Source organism: Thamnophis elegans, chromosome 4 (assembly GCF_009769535.1).
Source record: "Thamnophis elegans isolate rThaEle1 chromosome 4, rThaEle1.pri, whole genome shotgun sequence".
NCBI lineage: Eukaryota > Metazoa > Chordata > Lepidosauria > Squamata > Colubridae > Thamnophis > Thamnophis elegans.
In genome coordinates, this window is record NC_045544.1 from 118,723,845 (window position 1) to 118,742,625 (window position 18,781).

The 18,781-nt window shown below is 42.7% G+C and overlaps 1 protein-coding gene across 1 annotated transcript; it reads right to left on the minus strand.

The window, feature by feature from the left end:
* Positions 1-364: 364 nt before the first annotated feature.
* PIMREG (PICALM interacting mitotic regulator) lies at positions 365-13,886 on the minus strand. The gene is made up of 5 exons (XM_032216612.1): positions 13,828-13,886; positions 9,078-9,388; positions 8,136-8,434; positions 7,040-7,135; positions 365-722 (listed from the first exon to the last, which is right to left on the minus strand). Exons 2-5 carry the CDS (start codon positions 9,357-9,359, stop codon positions 572-574), a joined length of 828 nt encoding a protein of 275 aa, XP_032072503.1. The 5' UTR covers positions 9,360-9,388; positions 13,828-13,886; the 3' UTR covers positions 365-571.
* Positions 13,887-18,781: the final 4,895 nt, after the last annotated feature.

Here is an 18,781-nt window from a genome sequence, read left to right on the forward strand (position 1 = left end):
GACTCTGTAACAATGAACAAAGTCCAAAATGCAACCTCAGTTTGTTTTAAGATTATAAATAGAGTCAAATTTCCGTGTAGAAACTTGAATACATAGTCCAGGGATGTCAAACTCAATTTCATTGAAGGCCGCCTCAGGGTTGTGTTTGATCTTGGGAGGCTGGGGTGGGTGTGGCCCGCTTGACTCATATCAGGGGCGCTTGTGGTGGCCCGAGTGCTCTACCAGTGATAACGGGCTCCTAATCTCCATTTTCGGCTGGGATGGTCTCCTGCAACCCTCTTTCAGCTAAAACTGAGCTCAGGAGATTGGGAGCCCATTTTCACTGGCAGAGGCGGTCCTTTACTGTTTCCAGGGCAGCCTTGCAGGCCAGATCTAAGCACCCCACGGGCTGGATGCGGCCCGCAGGCCTTGAGTTTGACACCCTTGACATAGTCTATAAAAAGGACACATGAGGTTTCTTATAAGTTAGCAGTTTACAATACAAGCTTATATGGAGTCGATTCAATATGGATTTTAAAAGCTTATTAAAACTCATTCAAAAGTCCATCCTTCAAATGTTTCCAGGTTAATATTATTTGAAGTGACTATCAGCCCAGCTGCTACAGGTCCACCGTACTCTCCTTGCCTGCCTCCGAAAACACTGAGCCAGGCTTCCGGATTGCAATTGCACCGCACGAATATTCTGTGCCATGATTTCATAATAATTTAGGATTGCCTGATCTCTGCAAAACAAGAAGAAACAACTGTTACCACCAAGGAATGTTGGTCAAGAGAGCATGCAAGGACATACATTGCCTCTCCTTCCTCAGAAAACCCTCGTGGTGGCTAAGTCACTGGTCCACGAAGCTGACAGTGTAAATTTGGAGAGCCTGGAGGAAACATGTATGAAAAGGCACTAGAAAAACAAATTGATAAGGATAATGCTGTAGAACAGCAATGAACAGAGCAACTTTAAATATGTGGACATCATTCCCAGAATTCCCCAGAGTGGTGCAGTGGGCTAGAGGTATGTAGCTAGGCTGGCTATTCACGCCGCTCCTTGCGAAGGCACCGCATTCCGCCTTGAACGCCGAGAGGAGCTAAGCACGCAACCACTCTCTCCTTATTGTTGTTGCGCTTCCGAGTCGCTGTGACGTACCCTGGGCCACCAGCCACAACAAGGCTTCCAGTTGCAAGAACCAAGTGCCTCCTAGCCCATCAACTCCGTGGCCTGATTTGGCAAGCCTCGCAGACGGTGCTGCGAACTCTTCACAAAGAAAGAGACGGTGCTTGGGCCTGGGGGCCGAAGCCCCGTGGCCTATTAGTGTAGGGGCCTCTGTAAGAGTCGATCTGGAAATACTCACGGCCAACTTGACCAATACATATGATTAACAAGAGGAATCAGCGCCAATATGTTTCAGTCCAAATCAAGGGAAATATTATCAATCACGGAGAGAAGAGTTATTACTTATAAAGCCCTTCATGGTATTGGACCTGGGTACTTGAGAGACCACCTGCTGCCAATTACCTCCCAAAGACCCATTAGATCGCACAGAGTCGGCCTCCTCCGGGTTCCATCCACCAGCCAATGCCATCTGGCTATGACCCGGGGGAGGGCCTTCTCTGTTGCAGCTCCGGCCCTTTGGAACGAACTCCCCGCGGAGATTCGGACCCTCACCTCTCTCCCTGCTTTCCGAAAAGCCGTTAAAACCTGGCTGTGTCGGCAGGCCTGGGGTTGATGAGCTCCCTTCCCCTCTCGACAGGTGTGGTTGTTGGTCATCTTAAATGTCTATTTTGTACTTGTATGTTTCCCCTTCACGTTTAAGTTGTTCGCCGCCCTGAGTCCCTTTTAGGGAATAGGGCAGCATATAAATAAAATAAAACTTAAACTTAAGATTGGATAACACGCCCGTCTCAGAGTGGACTGAGTCGAAAACTGAGTGGAGTTACTCACAAAGGGAGGTTATAAAGGTCATTGATTAATTAATAATCAGACTCAGTCCAATCAGAGCACGGACAGTGTCAACCCATGCATGGATGCTATTTCCACCCTTATTGAGAATTACTACAAACAAATGTTGAGAAGTAATTGTGTGAGGAATGTTCACAACATTATTTTGTGTTTGGACAAATATTTAAGTGCACTCAAGTTATTAACAGTAATTCATTACAATTGCATAGGAATTCTATCAGTGGAAATTACCAGGAAATTCAGAAATGGCATGAACCAAGATTTATTTACTGATCTAAACTGGTTATTAACATTCCATTTAAATTAATGTGAGCAACTTCCTACAGTAGAATCTAAAGGCAGAAGTGTGCCCATAGGTGAGTTCCATGTGTGAAAATGTTTCTTCTAAAATAATTAAAGCACCTAGCTAGTTACCTAGTTACCTATAGCACCTAGCTATATTACTGATCACAGTTTTTAGCATCAAGTACCAAATCCTATCAACCATATTATTTACTTTAATTTAACTCCACTCAGAGTAGACATAACATTTTTTTAAAAACAACATATAGAAAAGAGTGTTACACTGAGAGGTAGCATAGAACTACCAGTGATATCATGCTCTTCATTTTAAGTTAGTCAAGACACTGTGAAGTTAGTAGATAAAATCGGGGGTGTCAGAAAAAACAACAACTGATTGCTGAGATCCAGTTTTCAAGCTGCACTCAAACAGTCAACCTAACTAAAGGTTCTCCCAATACTCACCAGTGTTAACCCAGCATCTGATATACTTTTAGCTGTATATTGTGCAGAACCACCAGTAACAGTTTAGTTAACAAACCTGGTGTTGTTAACATCATCAGGCCATCCATAAAATCTCTAAAAGGTGTCTAAAAACTCCAAAAGTATTACAAAGCAAAAGACACTAGGCAAGAATTCTGAATTTTCTCCACAATTTAATAATATTCTTGCAAATAACACCACGGAGGTACAGTTCCTATAGGAAGATCAAACCACATATGGTTTAATATGATGCAAAATTAACCTACAAGGGTATTCTCCATCCTGCTATTCCCAAGAGGCAATTTCCAGCTATGTTGATTAGAGAATTATGTAAGTCAAGTCCAGATACGGCATCTATCTGGCACCAGGTTGGGGTTGACTGCCCTGTAAACATCATTAATGACAGAGACGCTTGTCCCAATTTCGAGAAAGCCCAATGTTCATAAGGGAAATTTAAGATGATCAAGGGATGGGAGATGGAAAGATTTGTATTTCTTTCTCTCTGCCTGAGACCCTAGAACCGTGACAGCAAACCTATGGTATGTGTGCCACAGGTGGCATATGGAGCCCTCTCTGTAAGCACGCAAGCTGTCGTTTCAGCTCAGCTCCACCGTGCATGCACGCATGCCTCCTGCCAGCCAGCTGATTTTCAGGTCTCTGCCACACCTGCGAGGGCCGCGCATGCATGTACGGGGGGTGGAGGGTCATGCATGCATGCGTGGGGGGTGCTATGCACCCCTTGCACCTTGTTTTTAGTCCCAGGAGGCTTCAGGGAGGCCTGCTAAGCCCATAATGGGGTGCGGGAGGGTCGCACATGCATGCGTGAGACGTGGGGGGGAGGTGGGCATGCATGTGCAGGTGGGGCAGGGCGCGTGTGGGAGGTATTGTGCGCACATTGCATTATGGATGTGGACACGCACACGTGTGCTGTCATGCCCGCGCCTGCACATTCAGCACGCAAGGACATAAAGGGTAGCCATCACAACCCTAAAAAATGCCAACAGTCAGAAGTAGGAACAATTGAACCAAGAGTCTGCCACGTTTTGCAATTTAGTGGGCAATGCAATGATGGGCAAAGAAGTCAACCAGCATCCCTAAATGAGTAAAGACCTTATGTTGTTTTCCAGCACAATCCAAAGGAATTTGATCAATGCACACATTTTACTTCTCCTGTAATGCTGCTATCAGAAAAAAACAAGAGAGAAGACGACTTTTACATGCATATTAATTAACCTGTTAAAGAGCTGGGTTGTTCCATGCAGGCAATCTCTGTGAATGTTAATGAACTCCAAGCAGATCAGGCAAAAAAAAAAACAAGATAAGTTTTACCTTGATGGTTTTTATCTTCAGTTACAAATCAGAGCAACTGTCATATCACTAGTAGATGGGAAGAACATTAGGAATAAAGGATTTATAAGATGAAATGATAATGACATTCAGACTACTTCAAAGGGACCACCGAGCTGACAGGTCCCTGTTAACATGTAGCTGTCCTTGAAAACATAAGACTGGGAAATACCGTCTCACAATTATTTCTGTTAAATACATTTCAAACAAGATTCACACTTCCAACCACACTCCTCTTATGCAGGTAGTCCTTGACTTACAACTGATTTACAACAATTCATTCATTTAGCGACCATTTAGTTACAAATGTCCTGAGAACAGTGACTTACACCTGGTCCTCCCACTTAGGACCCTTGCTGCATCTCTATGGTCACATGATCAAAATTCTGGCACTTCGCAGCCAACATATGGATTTATCCTTCAGTCATGTGACCATCATTTGCGATTTTCCCAGCCAGGTTCAGACAAGCAAAGTAAAAAGGGAGAAGACAGATTTGCTTAATGACCGTGTGAGTCCCTTAACTGCAGTGATTCCCTTAACAACTATGGCAAGCAAGGTCATAAAATCAGGTGCAACTCACTTAATCCTATTTAGCAATGGAAATTCTGGTCTCAGTTGTGATCATAAGTTGAGGACTACTTATATACCTCTTACACTACAGATTCAGCATCTGGGATCAAAATAGGTTATGAAAGAGGCAGATTTGGACTGGAAATTTCCAGTTGCTGATGAGTGCTTTGTAGGACCTAAGGAGGACACAGTTCGTTCTGATCTGCAGACTAGATGAGATTGTGAATTATATTAATTCTACTTGAATGAAGAGAAATACAGGTAGTCCTCAGCCTACAACCACACTTGAGCCCAAAATTTCCGTTGCTATGTGCGACATTTGTTAAAGTGCATTTTGCACCATTTTACGATCTTCCTTGCCACAGTTGCTAAGTGAATCCCTGCAGTTGTTAAGTTAATAACACAATTGTTAAGTGAATCTGGCTTCCCCATTGACTTTGCTTGTCAGAAGGCCTCAAAAGCTGCTCACATGATCCCAACTGTCATAAGTGTTAATCACTTGCCAAGCATCGGAATTTTGATCAAGTGATCATGGGGAATGCTGTAATGGTCATAAGTGTGGAAAACAATCATAAGTCACTTTTTTCAGTGCAGTTGTAACTTTGAACAGTCACTAAATAAACTGTTGTAAGTTTAGGAGTACCTGTAGAGTTAGCTTTGATCCTTTGGGAATAAGTAGCAGTTTGGAAACATGATCACTTTTTGCAAGAGAAAAGTTGAGGGATGGCAATAAAGAAAATTTGCTTTCACTAGAGTGTCTACAGAAATGGATTGTGTCCTGCATGCCAGATCTTTGCAGGAGGCCAAAATGAACATGGTATGAATGAAGTACAATGGTGGACTTTGAAAAAAATGGTATAGCCATTAAAAAATAATAATAAATAAATTATAAATACTTAAGAAGTTATTTAGAGTGCAGATGCTCTTCTGGAGAAGCACTTTAAAAAAACAGACCTCAAAAAGTCCAGTTCAGCCATAAAGCTTGTGGCGCAGTGGTTAGGGTGCAGTACTGCAGGCCACTTCAGCTGACTGTTATCTGCAGTTCAGCGGTTCAAATCTCACCGGCTCAAGGTTGACTCAGCCTTCCATCCTTCCAAGGTGGGTGAAATGAGGACCCAGACTGTGCGGGCAATATGCTGACTCTATAAACCGCTTAGAGGGCTGAAAGCCCTATGAAGCGGTATATAAGTCTAACTGCTATTGCTATTGCTAATATTCCAAATAGGTCATTAAAATCATGCATGTGTCCAATAAATACTTCTGGTGTGTGGTTCAAGCAAATTGTTATAGCCAAAAGAAGTCAGGTATTCTTAACAGAAAATTGGTGTGTTTCAAGAAATAATACATTGTAAGTAGGACTGTCATACTTAGTCTAAAAAAATCTGGAAAAGCAGTGAATGCCAGCTGAGAATTAGTATCTTCTGTGCTTTAATCTATGAGTCACTCTAATTTATGAGATTTTTTTCAGCTCAGAATACAGCAACTTTGATTATGGCTCCTTGTTTGCAATCAATATTCAGAAGTAGAATAAGTGTTACTTGGGGATATTTAGCAAAGGCCTATGGGTCCAGAGCATCTATATATTATAAAAAATCTGATTCCTGTAACCTTTAACTGGGTAAAATGGTACACCTTAGGTTAAAACCTTTTGAACCAAGGTACCGCAGATAAGCTAACTTACAGAATGCATCCCAAATCTGCTTTCTATGACTCCTGTGGAATCAAAATCAACATTTGTAAGTGTGAAAACCAATCACAAGTCACATTTTTTCCAGTGTCGTTATAACTTTGAACGGTCATTAAACAAATGGTTGTAAGTCGAGGATTATCTCTATGTTAGGGTTTAAACTACAGTTTTCATCTCTTTCCCATTTCAAAGTGATAAGAAACTGGAATGTGGACTTCCGAGGCTGTGTTACAAGAGATGCAAGAGGATGTTGTCAACCTGCCCAAAGCTACCGTGTTTCCCTGAAAATAAGACAGGGTCTTATTTTCTTTTGACCCCTGAAATAAGCGCTTGGCCTTATTTTCAGAGAGGTCTTATTATTTTTGAGGTGCAGGAGGCGATGAGCGTGGTCACCTCATGGCTGCTGCTGCGTTGCAATATTTTCAGGGAGGTCTTATTTTCAGGGGAGGTCTTATTTTAGCGCATGCACTCAAAAGCCCGATTGGGATTATTATCCAGGGAGGTCTTATTTTCAGGGAAACAGGGTATCATTTGTTCCCTAGAGTCCCTTGTGTTTGGGAATGGACAACAAAGTTTCCTGCTGTTTTGAAGTGGCACAACAAAGACTCCAGCCTACATTCTTATCCACGCACAAAGTTATCTGAGGCCCCAACAACTGCCTGATTGCAGGAACCGTTATGGACAGAGGGATGAGAACGGCAAGACCATTTCTAGAACTCACCTCTCCTCCTGAACAATGATGTCGTTGAATGCATGAGAGAGGCGCTTCAGTTTGCGAATGCCTGTTGAGACCAGCTCCAAGTCACAGCTCAACTGCCTGCCAGGACAAAAAGAGATCGGCAAAGGTGAAGAGTGAATTGGACTATCAATGAATAGCACTTTTCTCTGTCTCCAGTTCAATCCCCTTCTTTTCAGAACAGCAAAATAATGCCATTTGCGGACGATATTACCACAAAATACAGGTATAGCCTTTGGATTGCTAGAGGGATTCAGTTTTTTTTTTAAAAAAAGTTAAAGCTGTTATTTATTTACATTTTAAAACTGGATTTCAAACTGGAATAGATTCTTTTGTGTGTACTTGTCAGTTGTCTTGAGTGCCTGAGATGGGAAAAGGGACTATAAACAAAAGAGAAGATACATTTCCACAGGCAAGATGAACCTTTGTGGTTAAATAAACAAAAATAGTGTATTTTGGAAGATCTACATTGAGAAGCCAGAGTAGCAAAAATGTGTTCACTGGGATTTGACTCAGAAAAGTTTAATCAAGGATAGACCTACCATATTTTTGAAGCATAAGACGCACCTTCCCCCCCCCTAAAAGTGGATGGAAATTTAGGTGCGTCTTATAGACCGAATACAGGCACATTTTTGGCCTCCCAAACCCTCTGCCTGTCGTGTTTTTGCTGTCCCCAGCCCCCAGCACTCTGTAGTGATCCGCATGGCCCATTTTTGCCCAAAATGTGCTCACTTTTGGCCTGCAGAGTGCGTCTGGGGGCTGAGGAGGATGAAAACGCAACATTTGGAGAGCTTAGGAGCCCAAAAACGGGCCTGTTTTTGGCAAAAAAAATAGGACATATGGAGCACTGCAGCATGCAGACAGAAAAAGCACAATGTGTGGAGGCCAAAAAATATTTTTTTCTTGTTTACCTCCTGTAAATTTATGTGCATCTTATAGTTTGGTATGTCTTATAGTCCAAAAATATGGTACTTAATGATAATCTCAAGTTAGACTGCCCTGGGGAGTCAAAAAACATCTCAGCAGGAGAAAGTGGCAAATCATGCAAGTTACCTCTTAGCTTAGCAAATGTCCTACTTACCTTCTCACAGCAAGAGAAACTGGAGAACCATATGGGCTTTTCAAGGCTGCAGCCCTCATGGATCTCCGTAGAGGCAGGAGACTTTTCTTACGCTGACAGGACCCAGATTTCTTGCTGGATGGGGATACAATCTTCGTGCTGGATGTTGGGGTTGAGATGGAAGCCAGCTTCTTGTTTTGGCGAGGGGTCCGAGGAGAGACGTTGGAAGTTTTTGTGGAACTTCTGCTCTTTCCTCTGGGGTCCTTGGCCAACGAAGCTGCTATAGCACGAGAGGGACCTTGGCAGTTCCTTTGCATTTTCTGAAACACAAAGGCAGTTTTTATTGACATTGAGAGATAATGGGGATGTTCTCCAGATTGCAACCTAGCAGCTTGATAAAAATAAGGAAGTTTTTAAAAATGTGCAAAACGTATCCACAGGTCATAAAAACCATTCTATCTATCTATCTACCTATCTATCTATCTATAATATATTACCTAGTATCATTAATTATTTTATCAAAATCATTTAAGTCAGATGGTCAATGTATAAGTTTTATAAATAAAATTATAATCATGCTATGCACACTCTTTGGGGAGTAAGCCTGAGACTTACTCCCCAGAATAGGGCTTCAGTTGCATGATTACGGCCGCCATCTTGACTTTTTTGACTTGCTCCCTGTGGATATCCTTGGCCTGGAGGAATAGATTAGGAAGAGTATCTGCACCAGCTGTGACTTTTAATTCAGAAAGCCATAACGCCTTCCCATTCAGAGCTCCCTGTTAGTTGTACCTCTATTTTGGTTTTGTTCAAAAAAAAGTTCCCCATCAAAAGATTCCTTGAAGAGCATGTGAAAATTAATAAGGTCTGATAATTTAGGAACAAAGTTCAATCAACTTTCTAAGCCATAGATGGAGATCTGCTTAATTCATTAGCTTTTCATGAATCGAACTACATCCGTACCTGTGACATTGTTCCAAATACATTTTTGGCTGTTCTTGTAAGCATCTGGAGGTTTGAGCTTTTCTCCTTAGCCTCCAGGCTCTCCCAAGTTGGATTCTCATCAAGATTCATTTTTACTTCTTTTAAAGGCATTCTTTTCCGGAGGGACATCCGCACATTATTCATGTTCACAGAAGATCTTTTCCTGAATCGATCTGGCACAGGACTCTCCTCAAAGTCCGACAGGATCTGATGGCTCCGCCAGCCAATGCTTGATCCCACAGTTTGGAACACAGATGCCATCCTTCCCCAGAGCTGGATTCTTCAAAAGCCTTGAAAGGGGGGGGGGAAAAAGGCCACTCAAGTTTATAGTCCGTAAGTTCACAACATGGGGAGAAGAATACTTCCTGTTGTTAGTGTCATTAACGTTATTTAATTGATGCTGGGCAATCCCATACAAAGAACTGTGATAACAGCTTGACTGATAGCAGAGACATTTAATTTGTCAGAGGCAGGCCTGCAAAACGGTTATCTTAGAGTGAATAGTCAGTAGTCACTTATTAAGTAGAAAAAGATTGAGATTTCTTTCCACAACCCTCTTTATCTACTATCCTCCAATGTATTCCACAACACCTCATCCAAGATCTTGGACATCCAAGATTTATTTTTCCTAAAAATTCTCTAGGGTTCATTCATATATTTTACCACATCTTTTGCATTTGCGTACATGCCTGTGATCTCAAGGAAATAAATATATATAATATTCCTTCCTCCATTTCCCCACACAAAAACCCTGTGAGGTGACTTGGGCCAAGAGAGAGGGACTGGCCCAAAGTCATTCAGTAGCTTTCATGCCTAAGGGAGGCTTGGAACTCACAGACTCCTAGTTTCTAACCCAGCACCTTCACCCTACTGGCTCTTGATGGAGATTCTTATAAAGTTAATGCTGAAGGCTGGGATTGCTTTTGCAACAGGCTAAGATCCCACTTCTCTCTTCTTTAAATTAAAGGACATTTTAAAAAAAGAAACTCAGCATCTTTGAAATATGTGAAGGGCTGACACTTGCAAAATTTGCCCTTTGTTGACCAGAGGGCAAATAGTTGGGCTTAAAACACTGACTTGGGCAAAACATTAAGATAATTATCATTAACACAAGCAGCAGTTTTTCAATGTGCCAGTTCTAAATTCTTCAGTTTGAAAACATTCTGACTTTATGATCTCAGGTTTATCCAAAGTCCAATATAATAATCATAGTTGATTGTTTTCTTGGAGACGTGTCATTAGCATTTCCAACTATGGTGGCGTAAGAGGCATACAATCAAAATCACGTGAAGTAGTGTATTAGCACTGCTTAATAAAGCCTTAGTAAGATCACATCTGGAATACTGCACCCAGTTTTAGTCACCACATTACAAAAAAGATGTTGAGACTTTGGAAAAAGTGCAAAGAGTAACTATGACAATTAAGGGCCTGGAGATTAAAACATATGGAAAACAATTTCAGGAATTTGGTATGGCTAGTCTAGAGAAAAAAGGACTAGGGAGGACATGATGAGTTATGAGTTATGAAAGTTTATTTATATGCCGCCCTTTTCCCTGGGGGGACTCAGGGCGGCTTACAACTCAAGGGGAGGGGAAAACAAACATTTAACACATAAGAACAATACATAATTAAAAAACACAACATTCATACCATTCGGGTGGGTTACAATCTTTAGCCCCAGGCCTGACGGGATAGCCAGATTTTAAGGGCTGTGCGGAAGGTCTGGAGGGTGGTGAGGGTACGAATCTCCACGGGGAGATCGTTCCAAAGGGTCGGAGCTACTACCGAGAAGGCTCTCCTCCGCGTGGTTGCCAGTCGACACTGACCGGCAGATGGAACTCGGAGGAGGCCTAATCTATGTGATCTAATTGGTCGCGTGGAGGTAATTGGCAGTAGGCGGTCTCTCAAGTACCCAGATCCACTACCATGAAGGGCTTTATGGGTGACAAGTAGCACCTTGAAGCGTACCCGGAGATCGACAGGTAGCCAGTGCAGCTCGCGGAGGATAGGTGTTATGTGGGTGAACCGAGGTGCACCCACAATCGCTCGCGCTGCCGCATTCTGGACTAGCTGAAGTCGCCGGATACTCTTCAAGGGCAGCCCCATGTAGAGCACATTGCAGTACTCCAGCCTAGAGGTCACAAGGGCACGAGTGACTGTTGTGAGGGCCTCCCGGTTCAGGTAGGGGCGCAACTGGTGCACCAGGCGAACCTGGGCAAATGCCCCCCTGGTCACAGCTGACAAATGGTGGTCAAAAGTCAGCTGTGGGTCCAGGAGGACTCCCAAGTTGCGGACCCTGTCTGAGGGGTGTAGTGTTTGACCCCCCCAGCCTGAGAGATGGAACACTTGCCAAATTAGTGGGAGGGAAACACAACAGCCACTCGGTCTTATCTGGGTTGAGCACAAGCTTGTTAGTCCTCATCCAGTCCCTAACAGCTTCAAGGCCCTGGTTCATCACGTCCACTGCTTCATTGAGTTGGCATGGGGCAGACAGATACAACTGAGTATCGTCCGCATACTGGTGGTATCTTATCCCGTGCTGCCGAATGATCTCGCCCAGCGGTTTCATGTAGATGTTGAAAAGTAGGGGGGACAAGACCGAACCCTGCGGCACCCCATATGTTAGGGGCCTAGGGGTCGATCTCTGCCCTCCAACTAACACCAACTGCGACCTGCCCGAGAGGTAAGAGGAGAACCACTGCAAAACAGTGCCTCCCACCCCCACCTCCCGCAGTCGTCGCAGAAGGATACCATGGTCGATGGTATCGAAAGCCGCTGAGAGGTCAAGGAGAACCAGGATGGAGGCGTGGCCTCCATCCCTGGCTCTCCAGAGGTCATCGGTCAATGCGACCAAAGCGGTTTCTGTGCTGTAGCCAGGCCTGAAGCCGGACTGGAATGGGTCAAGATAACTAGCTTCCTCCAAGGACCACTGGAGCTGGAAGGCCACCACCTTCTCAACAACCTTCCCCACAAAAGGGAGGTTGGAGACTGGACGATAATTGTTAAGAACGGCTGGATCCAAAGATGGTTTCTTCAGGAGGGGTCTCACCACCGCCGCTGATAGCACCAGTATTCCAGTATTTGAGGGGTTGCCACAAAGAACAGGGGGTCAACTTATTTTCCAAAGCACCAGAAGGCAAGACAAGAAACAATGGATGGAAATTAATCAAGAAGACAAACAACCTGGAATAAAGGCAAAAACCCCTAACAGTAAGGACAATTAACCAGTGGAACAGCTTGCCTTCAGAAGTTGTAGGTGCTTCATCACTGAAGGTTTTTCAGAAAAGACTGAAATGCTACAGGTTCTCCTACTTGAGCAGAGGGTTGGATTAGAACAGTGTTTTTCAGCCACTGTGCCGCGGCACACTAGTGTGCCGTGACATAGTGTAAGGTGTGCCGTGGGAAAATTACTTTATATATAGTCAATATAGGCACAGAGTTAATTTTTTTTAACATTTTCTAATGGTGGTGTGCCTCGTGATTTTTTTCATAAAAAAAGTGTGCCTTTGCACAAAAAAGGTTGAAAAACACTGGATTAGAAGATCTCCAAGGTCCTTTCTAGCTCTATTCTTATTAATTGATCCAACTAGATAACTTAATTAGGTAATGAAACATCCACCCACCCCCCAAAAAAAACCATCAGCACCAAAAACTCCAAAGTTCAATCCTGAGCCAGATATTTATTCCTATTGTTAAAAGTTATTTATCAACTGGGGTATACCTGGTCAAGGTTATCCACCCATCACCACCCAGTGCGGAATTTGTGGCAGATATGTTATTTGTCTAAGGTATTTCCTGATTAAGTCAAGATTTGAAAGAAAGATATTTCATTATGGTTTCCTCCCTTTGAATGCCAAACTAAAAAAGTCATCACAGGTCATTAGAAGACTGTGCAAAAAGGCTTATGATGTTGATGGTGAGAAATGCAAAGTGGGAGATATAATGCATCAGTCCCTTGGGGACTTAAGCAGTTAATGCATGGCATAAATAAATCAAATAAAATTGTTGTGGACTTGAGAAGCAGCATGAAGTTTTGGTTAAGTGCTGGATTACTAACAGGGAGACTTCAGATTCTAGTTTTTCCTTGGACACAGAAATCGGCTGAGAAATCACTCTCTTGGACCAAATCAGCATTGGGTGTGTTCTGGGACTCATAAAACACAGACTCTTACGCCCCTTCCTGGCATTATGTATTGGCAGCTTAACTGTGAAGCATTAGGCAAATGCAGTGCAAAAGCAAACAGAACCTGCACCCATCAGCTAATAAAACATCATCAGGGACTTGGCTAATCTTCTTCAGTCACTAAATTGTGTCCAACTCTTCCCAACCCCATGGACCATAGCAATCCAGCCCCCCCACCCATCCTTCACTTCCTCCTGGAGTTTACCCCAATTCATGTTCATTGCATGGATAACACTATCTAACTGCCTCATCCTCTGCAGTCCCCTTCTCCCTTTGCCTTCAATCTTTCCTAACATCGGGGACTTTTCCAATTCTCATTTGGTGGCCAAAGTATCTGAGTTTCAGCTTCAGGATCTGTCCTTCCCAAAAACAGTCAGGGCTCATTTCCTTTAGGATTGATTTGATTTGATCTCTTTGCAGTTCGAAGGACTCTCAAGAGTCTTCTCCAACACCACAAATCAATCTAATCACTACTAAAATTATAATGGAGCTAATAGGACGGGGAAAACGGCCAATCTCGCCTTCCTTCCCTTTGCTCCAACTCACCTTTACCGTTTGCTATTTACGTATGCCACCCCTGCCTTCTTCGGCCAGCTTCCTTCTCCAGCAAGATTTCAAATGAGGCGCCGGCTCTTTCTCCTCCACCGGATTGGCTGGCGTCTAGCGCTCCTCCCCCTCCCCCTCCCGTCCTTGATTGCATGAGAAAGAGTGGGAGGAAGAAACAATTGAATGTGAAGGGAGAACGTTGCTCCGAGCCCGCTGGGAATCTTATCCCACCGATTTCCATCTGCATTGCTTTTTACATGCTTGCTTGTGCGCCCAAGGAAGGAGCACGCTTTATCGGAGACTTCGGAGTAGCAAAAATTAGGCAGGACAGTTTAAAAACTCTTACAAGTTGACATTGCTCCTGCCCGATTCATTAGATTCTAAACAACTTAGAACAGAACAGAATAGAATAACAGAGTTGGAAGGGACCTTGGAGGTCTTCTAGTACAGCTTAGGCAGAAAACTCTATATCATTTCCGACAAATGTCACAAATCTCTTCTTAAAAACTTCCAGTGTTGGAGCACCCACAACTTCTGGTGGCAAGTTGTTTCACTGATTAATTCTTTTAACTGTCAGGAAGTTTCTTCTTCATTCTAGATTACTTCTCTCCTTGAATAGTTTCTATTCTTCTTGTCCTGCCCTCGGGTGCTTTGGAGAATAGTTTTGACTCCTTCTTCTTTCGGGCAGCCCCTCAGATATTGGAACACTGCAATCATGTCACCCCTGGTCCTTTTTTTCTCTAGACTAGCCATACCCAATTCCTGCAATTGTTCTTCATGTTTTAATCTCCAGGCCATTAATTGTCGTAGTTGCTTTTTGCACTTTTTCCAAAGTCTCAACATCTTTTTTGTAACGTGGTGACTAAAACTGGATACAGTATTCCAGGTGTGGTCTTACTAAGGCTTTATAAAGCAGTACTAATACACTACTTCACGTGATTTTGATTGTATGCCTCTTATGCCACCATAGTTACAAATGCTAATGACATGTCTCCAAGAAAACAATCAACTATGATTATTATATTGGACTTTGGATAAACCTGAGATCATAAAGTCAGAATGTTTTCAAACTGAAGCATTTATATGTTTTTTATGTTTTAGCCTCCAGTCCCCTGCTCTTCTCTGCACTCTTGGTCTTCTGGTTTTTATCTCGTTGCCTTTAACCACTATGCCAAACTGGCTCTCAATAAAATAACTATAGTTAGAAATGATCATGCTGCAAAATGTAGCTGGCAAAATTTTGACCCAACGAGATACGTTATGTGGGCACAGCTGCAATTTTGACCTTTCTAGCTTCCGTCAAGCCCATAAGTTAGATCCATAAGTTAGATCATTGCTGTAAAATAATTGGTAATATATAAACAAAAACAAATTCAGTCTCCATTAAAACTCCTTCTCACAAAGTGCTGTAAAAAAAGTGAAGTGTTTTCCCCTGAATTTCTAAAGGAAAGCAGAATGGGAGCTTTAGGATAATCTGCTAGTCCCAGCCACCTTAATGGCTGGAGGGTCAGATCAAATACGTTCAGGAATACCCCAATAGGAGGGACTTTAATTGTGTAAGATGGAAATTCTGAAAACAACAGACACTCAGGCTCTGCAAGACTTTTAGTGTCAACTGAGGCCCAGGATCGAAAAATAGCTCTCCAAATTTGTGTTGGTGTCACTTTGCTAAGTTATCTGACTCCAGGCAATTGTATGCTTAGAATGTGCCCTAAGAAATGATGGATAGAACCAAGGCAATAACTACTAATATTAATTGATCTGATGTACACATTAGCTGGAGAATTCTGGGAGCTGAAGTCCACAGATCTTAAAGTTGCCAATGTTGAGAAACACGTTTTATTATATTAAATCAATACTGTTCTTGTTTTGAGATTATTTCCTTGCTGGATATGATATGTAGCAGGCTCTAAGGCAGTAAAGGCCACCTAATGAGGCATCTCTAAGAGGAAGCTATCTTTTTAATGAAAATCAGACCAATAAGACTTCAGCAATGTTTAATATAGAACAGGAAGTTCACAGAGTGTTCTTGTTACAGGAATATTCAAAGGCATAATATGGAAATATAGCACCAACCCACTCTAGTTTGACTTTGGTAAAGAAATATTATTGCAAAGTGATGTGGTAAACTGGCAAGTCACTTGGGTGAGATGAGAAATGCAGAAATTTAATAAATGCATTTTTAAAACTTTTAAGATCTTTGACTATACCTTACATCCCGATTAAATAAGATAATAGCTAGAGAAAGAATTAAATAGGCACAAAATAGGATGTTATTTTTTGATTAACATATGTGGTGTGTGTGTGTATAGAGCATGTGTGTATGTATGTATGTATGTATGTATGTATGTATGTACATATGTAGGAAGTTAGCACCCACACCACCACTCTCCTAGAAAAAAATGAAATATTCTAGGAAATATTAAAAAGGCAAAATAATACATTTTCCCTAAAGGAGAAACATGTTTCTAAAGACATAAGCTCAGAGCCCAGCTCCCTGCCCACCCAGCAGATGTTTTGGTGCCAACTTATCTACAAGACAAAGGCTGGGTCATCTTATCTACAAAACAAAAGACATGGCCCTCAGGACATGATAGATTATCCCTCATTCAAGATCCAAATCAGGACAAAGCCATTAAGCCATAATAGGAATTGCTCAAAGCCCCTCCAGCAAGATTCAACCAGGCCTGGGACTCAAGACAACCTTCAAGTTACCCCTGCATGGCCCCATGGGAGTCTGACAATCAATCAGAGTACATTTCTTACACTGGAACAGGAAGCTCTAAGGTATAAATCTCTCTCCCTCTCTCTCCCATGTGCTCTTTTTTGCCCAGGACCTCAAACCATATAGTCCTGTAGTGTTCACCATTAAACCATCTTTCCAAGCAGTCTCCAGGTTCCCAGTGTCTTTCTTCCCTCTTGGAACTGAGCCCAGATGGACATTTCTTCCAACAGTCAGTCAATCTATCTATCTATCTATCTATCTATCTATCTATCTATCTATCTATCTATCTATCTATCTATCTATCTATTTCATTTTTTTTTCATTTTATTAGAATTTATAGGCCGCCCTTTTCCCTGAGGGGACTCAGGGCGGCTTACATAAAATAAGGAAGGGAGGGTACAAGACAATAAACGCAAAACAATACATAAAAGTAAAATAGTAAACAACATTCATTCATCATTCGGGTGGGGACATATTATCTTTATCCCCAGGCCTGACGGGCTAGCCAGGTCTTGAGGGCTGTGCGGAAGGTCTGGACGGCGGTGAGGGTACGAATCTCCACGGGGAGATCGTTCCAAAGGGTCGGAGCTACTACTGAAAAGGCTCTCCTCCGTGTGTGTTTAGTGTCATCTATGTGTGTGTTTAGTGTCACAACCCCTGGTATGCCCCAATTATGGGAGGAAGCTAACTGCTTCCATTCTCTGTCAATCGGCTCGTCACAAGAGTCCATCACGACAGAAACCCAATATTTTTACTGTTGCCTTTGTTACTAATAATAAAATTATTTTATTTTTTAAGACCGAGCATCAGAATTTCATTTTTAATGTGTCAGCGTGTTCACAGAAAAAAGTGACAATAACCCATCTTATCTTAAACTATGCTACGATAACTGCAAAATAAAATATTTCATGGGAATTCTTTAAAATGACAAGTTCAAACTGGTCTGAATAGTAAAATCACAAAAACCAAATGAGGAAAAAGCATAAGGTAAAAGGGCCGCTAAAATTTCCTTCTATTTCCTTCTTTGTAAAATTTCCTTCTATTTCCTTCTATGGCCAGCTGTTGTAAGGGAGGCAATTATAAGGGAGGATGAATTCTACTGGATTGGGCTTGTATTTTTTCATAAAACCTGATGACATCAGGAGCATCAAAGTTAATCAAGAGAGTCAAAGGCTTATTTGTGAGCACTTAGTGCAGGTACCCTCATCTGGTGACCTTCCCAAGTATTGGTTTATAACACCCATAATCATTAGGTGTCATTGCCAAAAACATAACGCCCCTTCCATCGTGCAAAAGAAACCTGAACTGTGGTGATTCCAAAGTTAAATATCAAAACAGCATTAAATCTTATGGTAGAAAAGAACTGTGTTCAACATATGACATTTTATGAGATGGCTTAGACTGAGAGACTGGTCAGACACACAGTCAATTTTCAGGCCTAAGGCATTGCTAGAACTTAGTCCGAGTCTCCTGGTTTCTAGTCTAATGCCTTAACTGCTAGACCAAGCTGGTCCTATGGATTGAATGGCTTCCCTGCACACCGCAATCTCGGGAAAAAATATTTTTGGTTTAAGGCAGGGGTGTCAAACTCAAGGCCCGCATGCGAAATCCAGCCCAGGGGGTGCTTAGATCTGGCCCGCAGGGCCACCCTGGAAACAGTGAAGGACTGGCCCATGGTGCTCTGCCAGTGAAAATGGCCCTCCCAAGCTCCATTTTCACTGGCAGAGTGTTCGAGCTACTCCAGGTGCTGATACGAGTGACATTGAGCTGGCCATGCTGACCACCCAGCCCTCCGAGTTCAAACACAACCCTGGTGCGGTCCTCCATGCCACACAGTGGTGTGTTTCAAATTTTTTTAGAACCTCTTCTGTGGTGTGGCCTACTTTGTGGGAGTGGCTTGCTGGCCATGTGACTGGGTAGGAGTGGCGTGCCAGCCATGTGACTGGGTGGGCGTGGCCAACTTGTAAAATGTGGTGAAACTCACTTAACAACGTTCTTGCTTAGCAACCAAAATGTTGGCTCAGGAACTCTGGCATTGAAGTGTGCAAGTCTTAAAGCTGTCAAGTTACAAGACCCTTGCACCCGTCATCCTTTAGGAAAAAAAACCCCAGGGGTGTTCAAACTTGACAGCTTTAAGACTTGTGGACTTCAACTCCCAGAATTCCTCCCCCAGTCATGTTGCTTGAGGAACTCTGGCATTGAAGTGTGCAAGTCTTAAAGCTGTCAAGT

Excerpts from the sequence above, each read along its gene's own strand:
- PIMREG (XM_032216612.1), bottom strand. The coding sequence starts at position 9,359 with ATGGCATCTGTGTTCCAAACTGTGGGATCAAGCATTGGCTGGCGGAGC. Across the intron at positions 8,435-9,077 it reads TATTTGGAACAATGTCACAG|AAAATGCAAAGGAACTGCCA; the intron begins GTACGGATGTAG and ends TTTGTGTTTCAG. Across the intron at positions 7,136-8,135 it reads GTTTCTCTTGCTGTGAGAAG|GCAGTTGAGCTGTGACTTGG; the intron begins GTAAGTAGGACA and ends TTGTCCTGGCAG.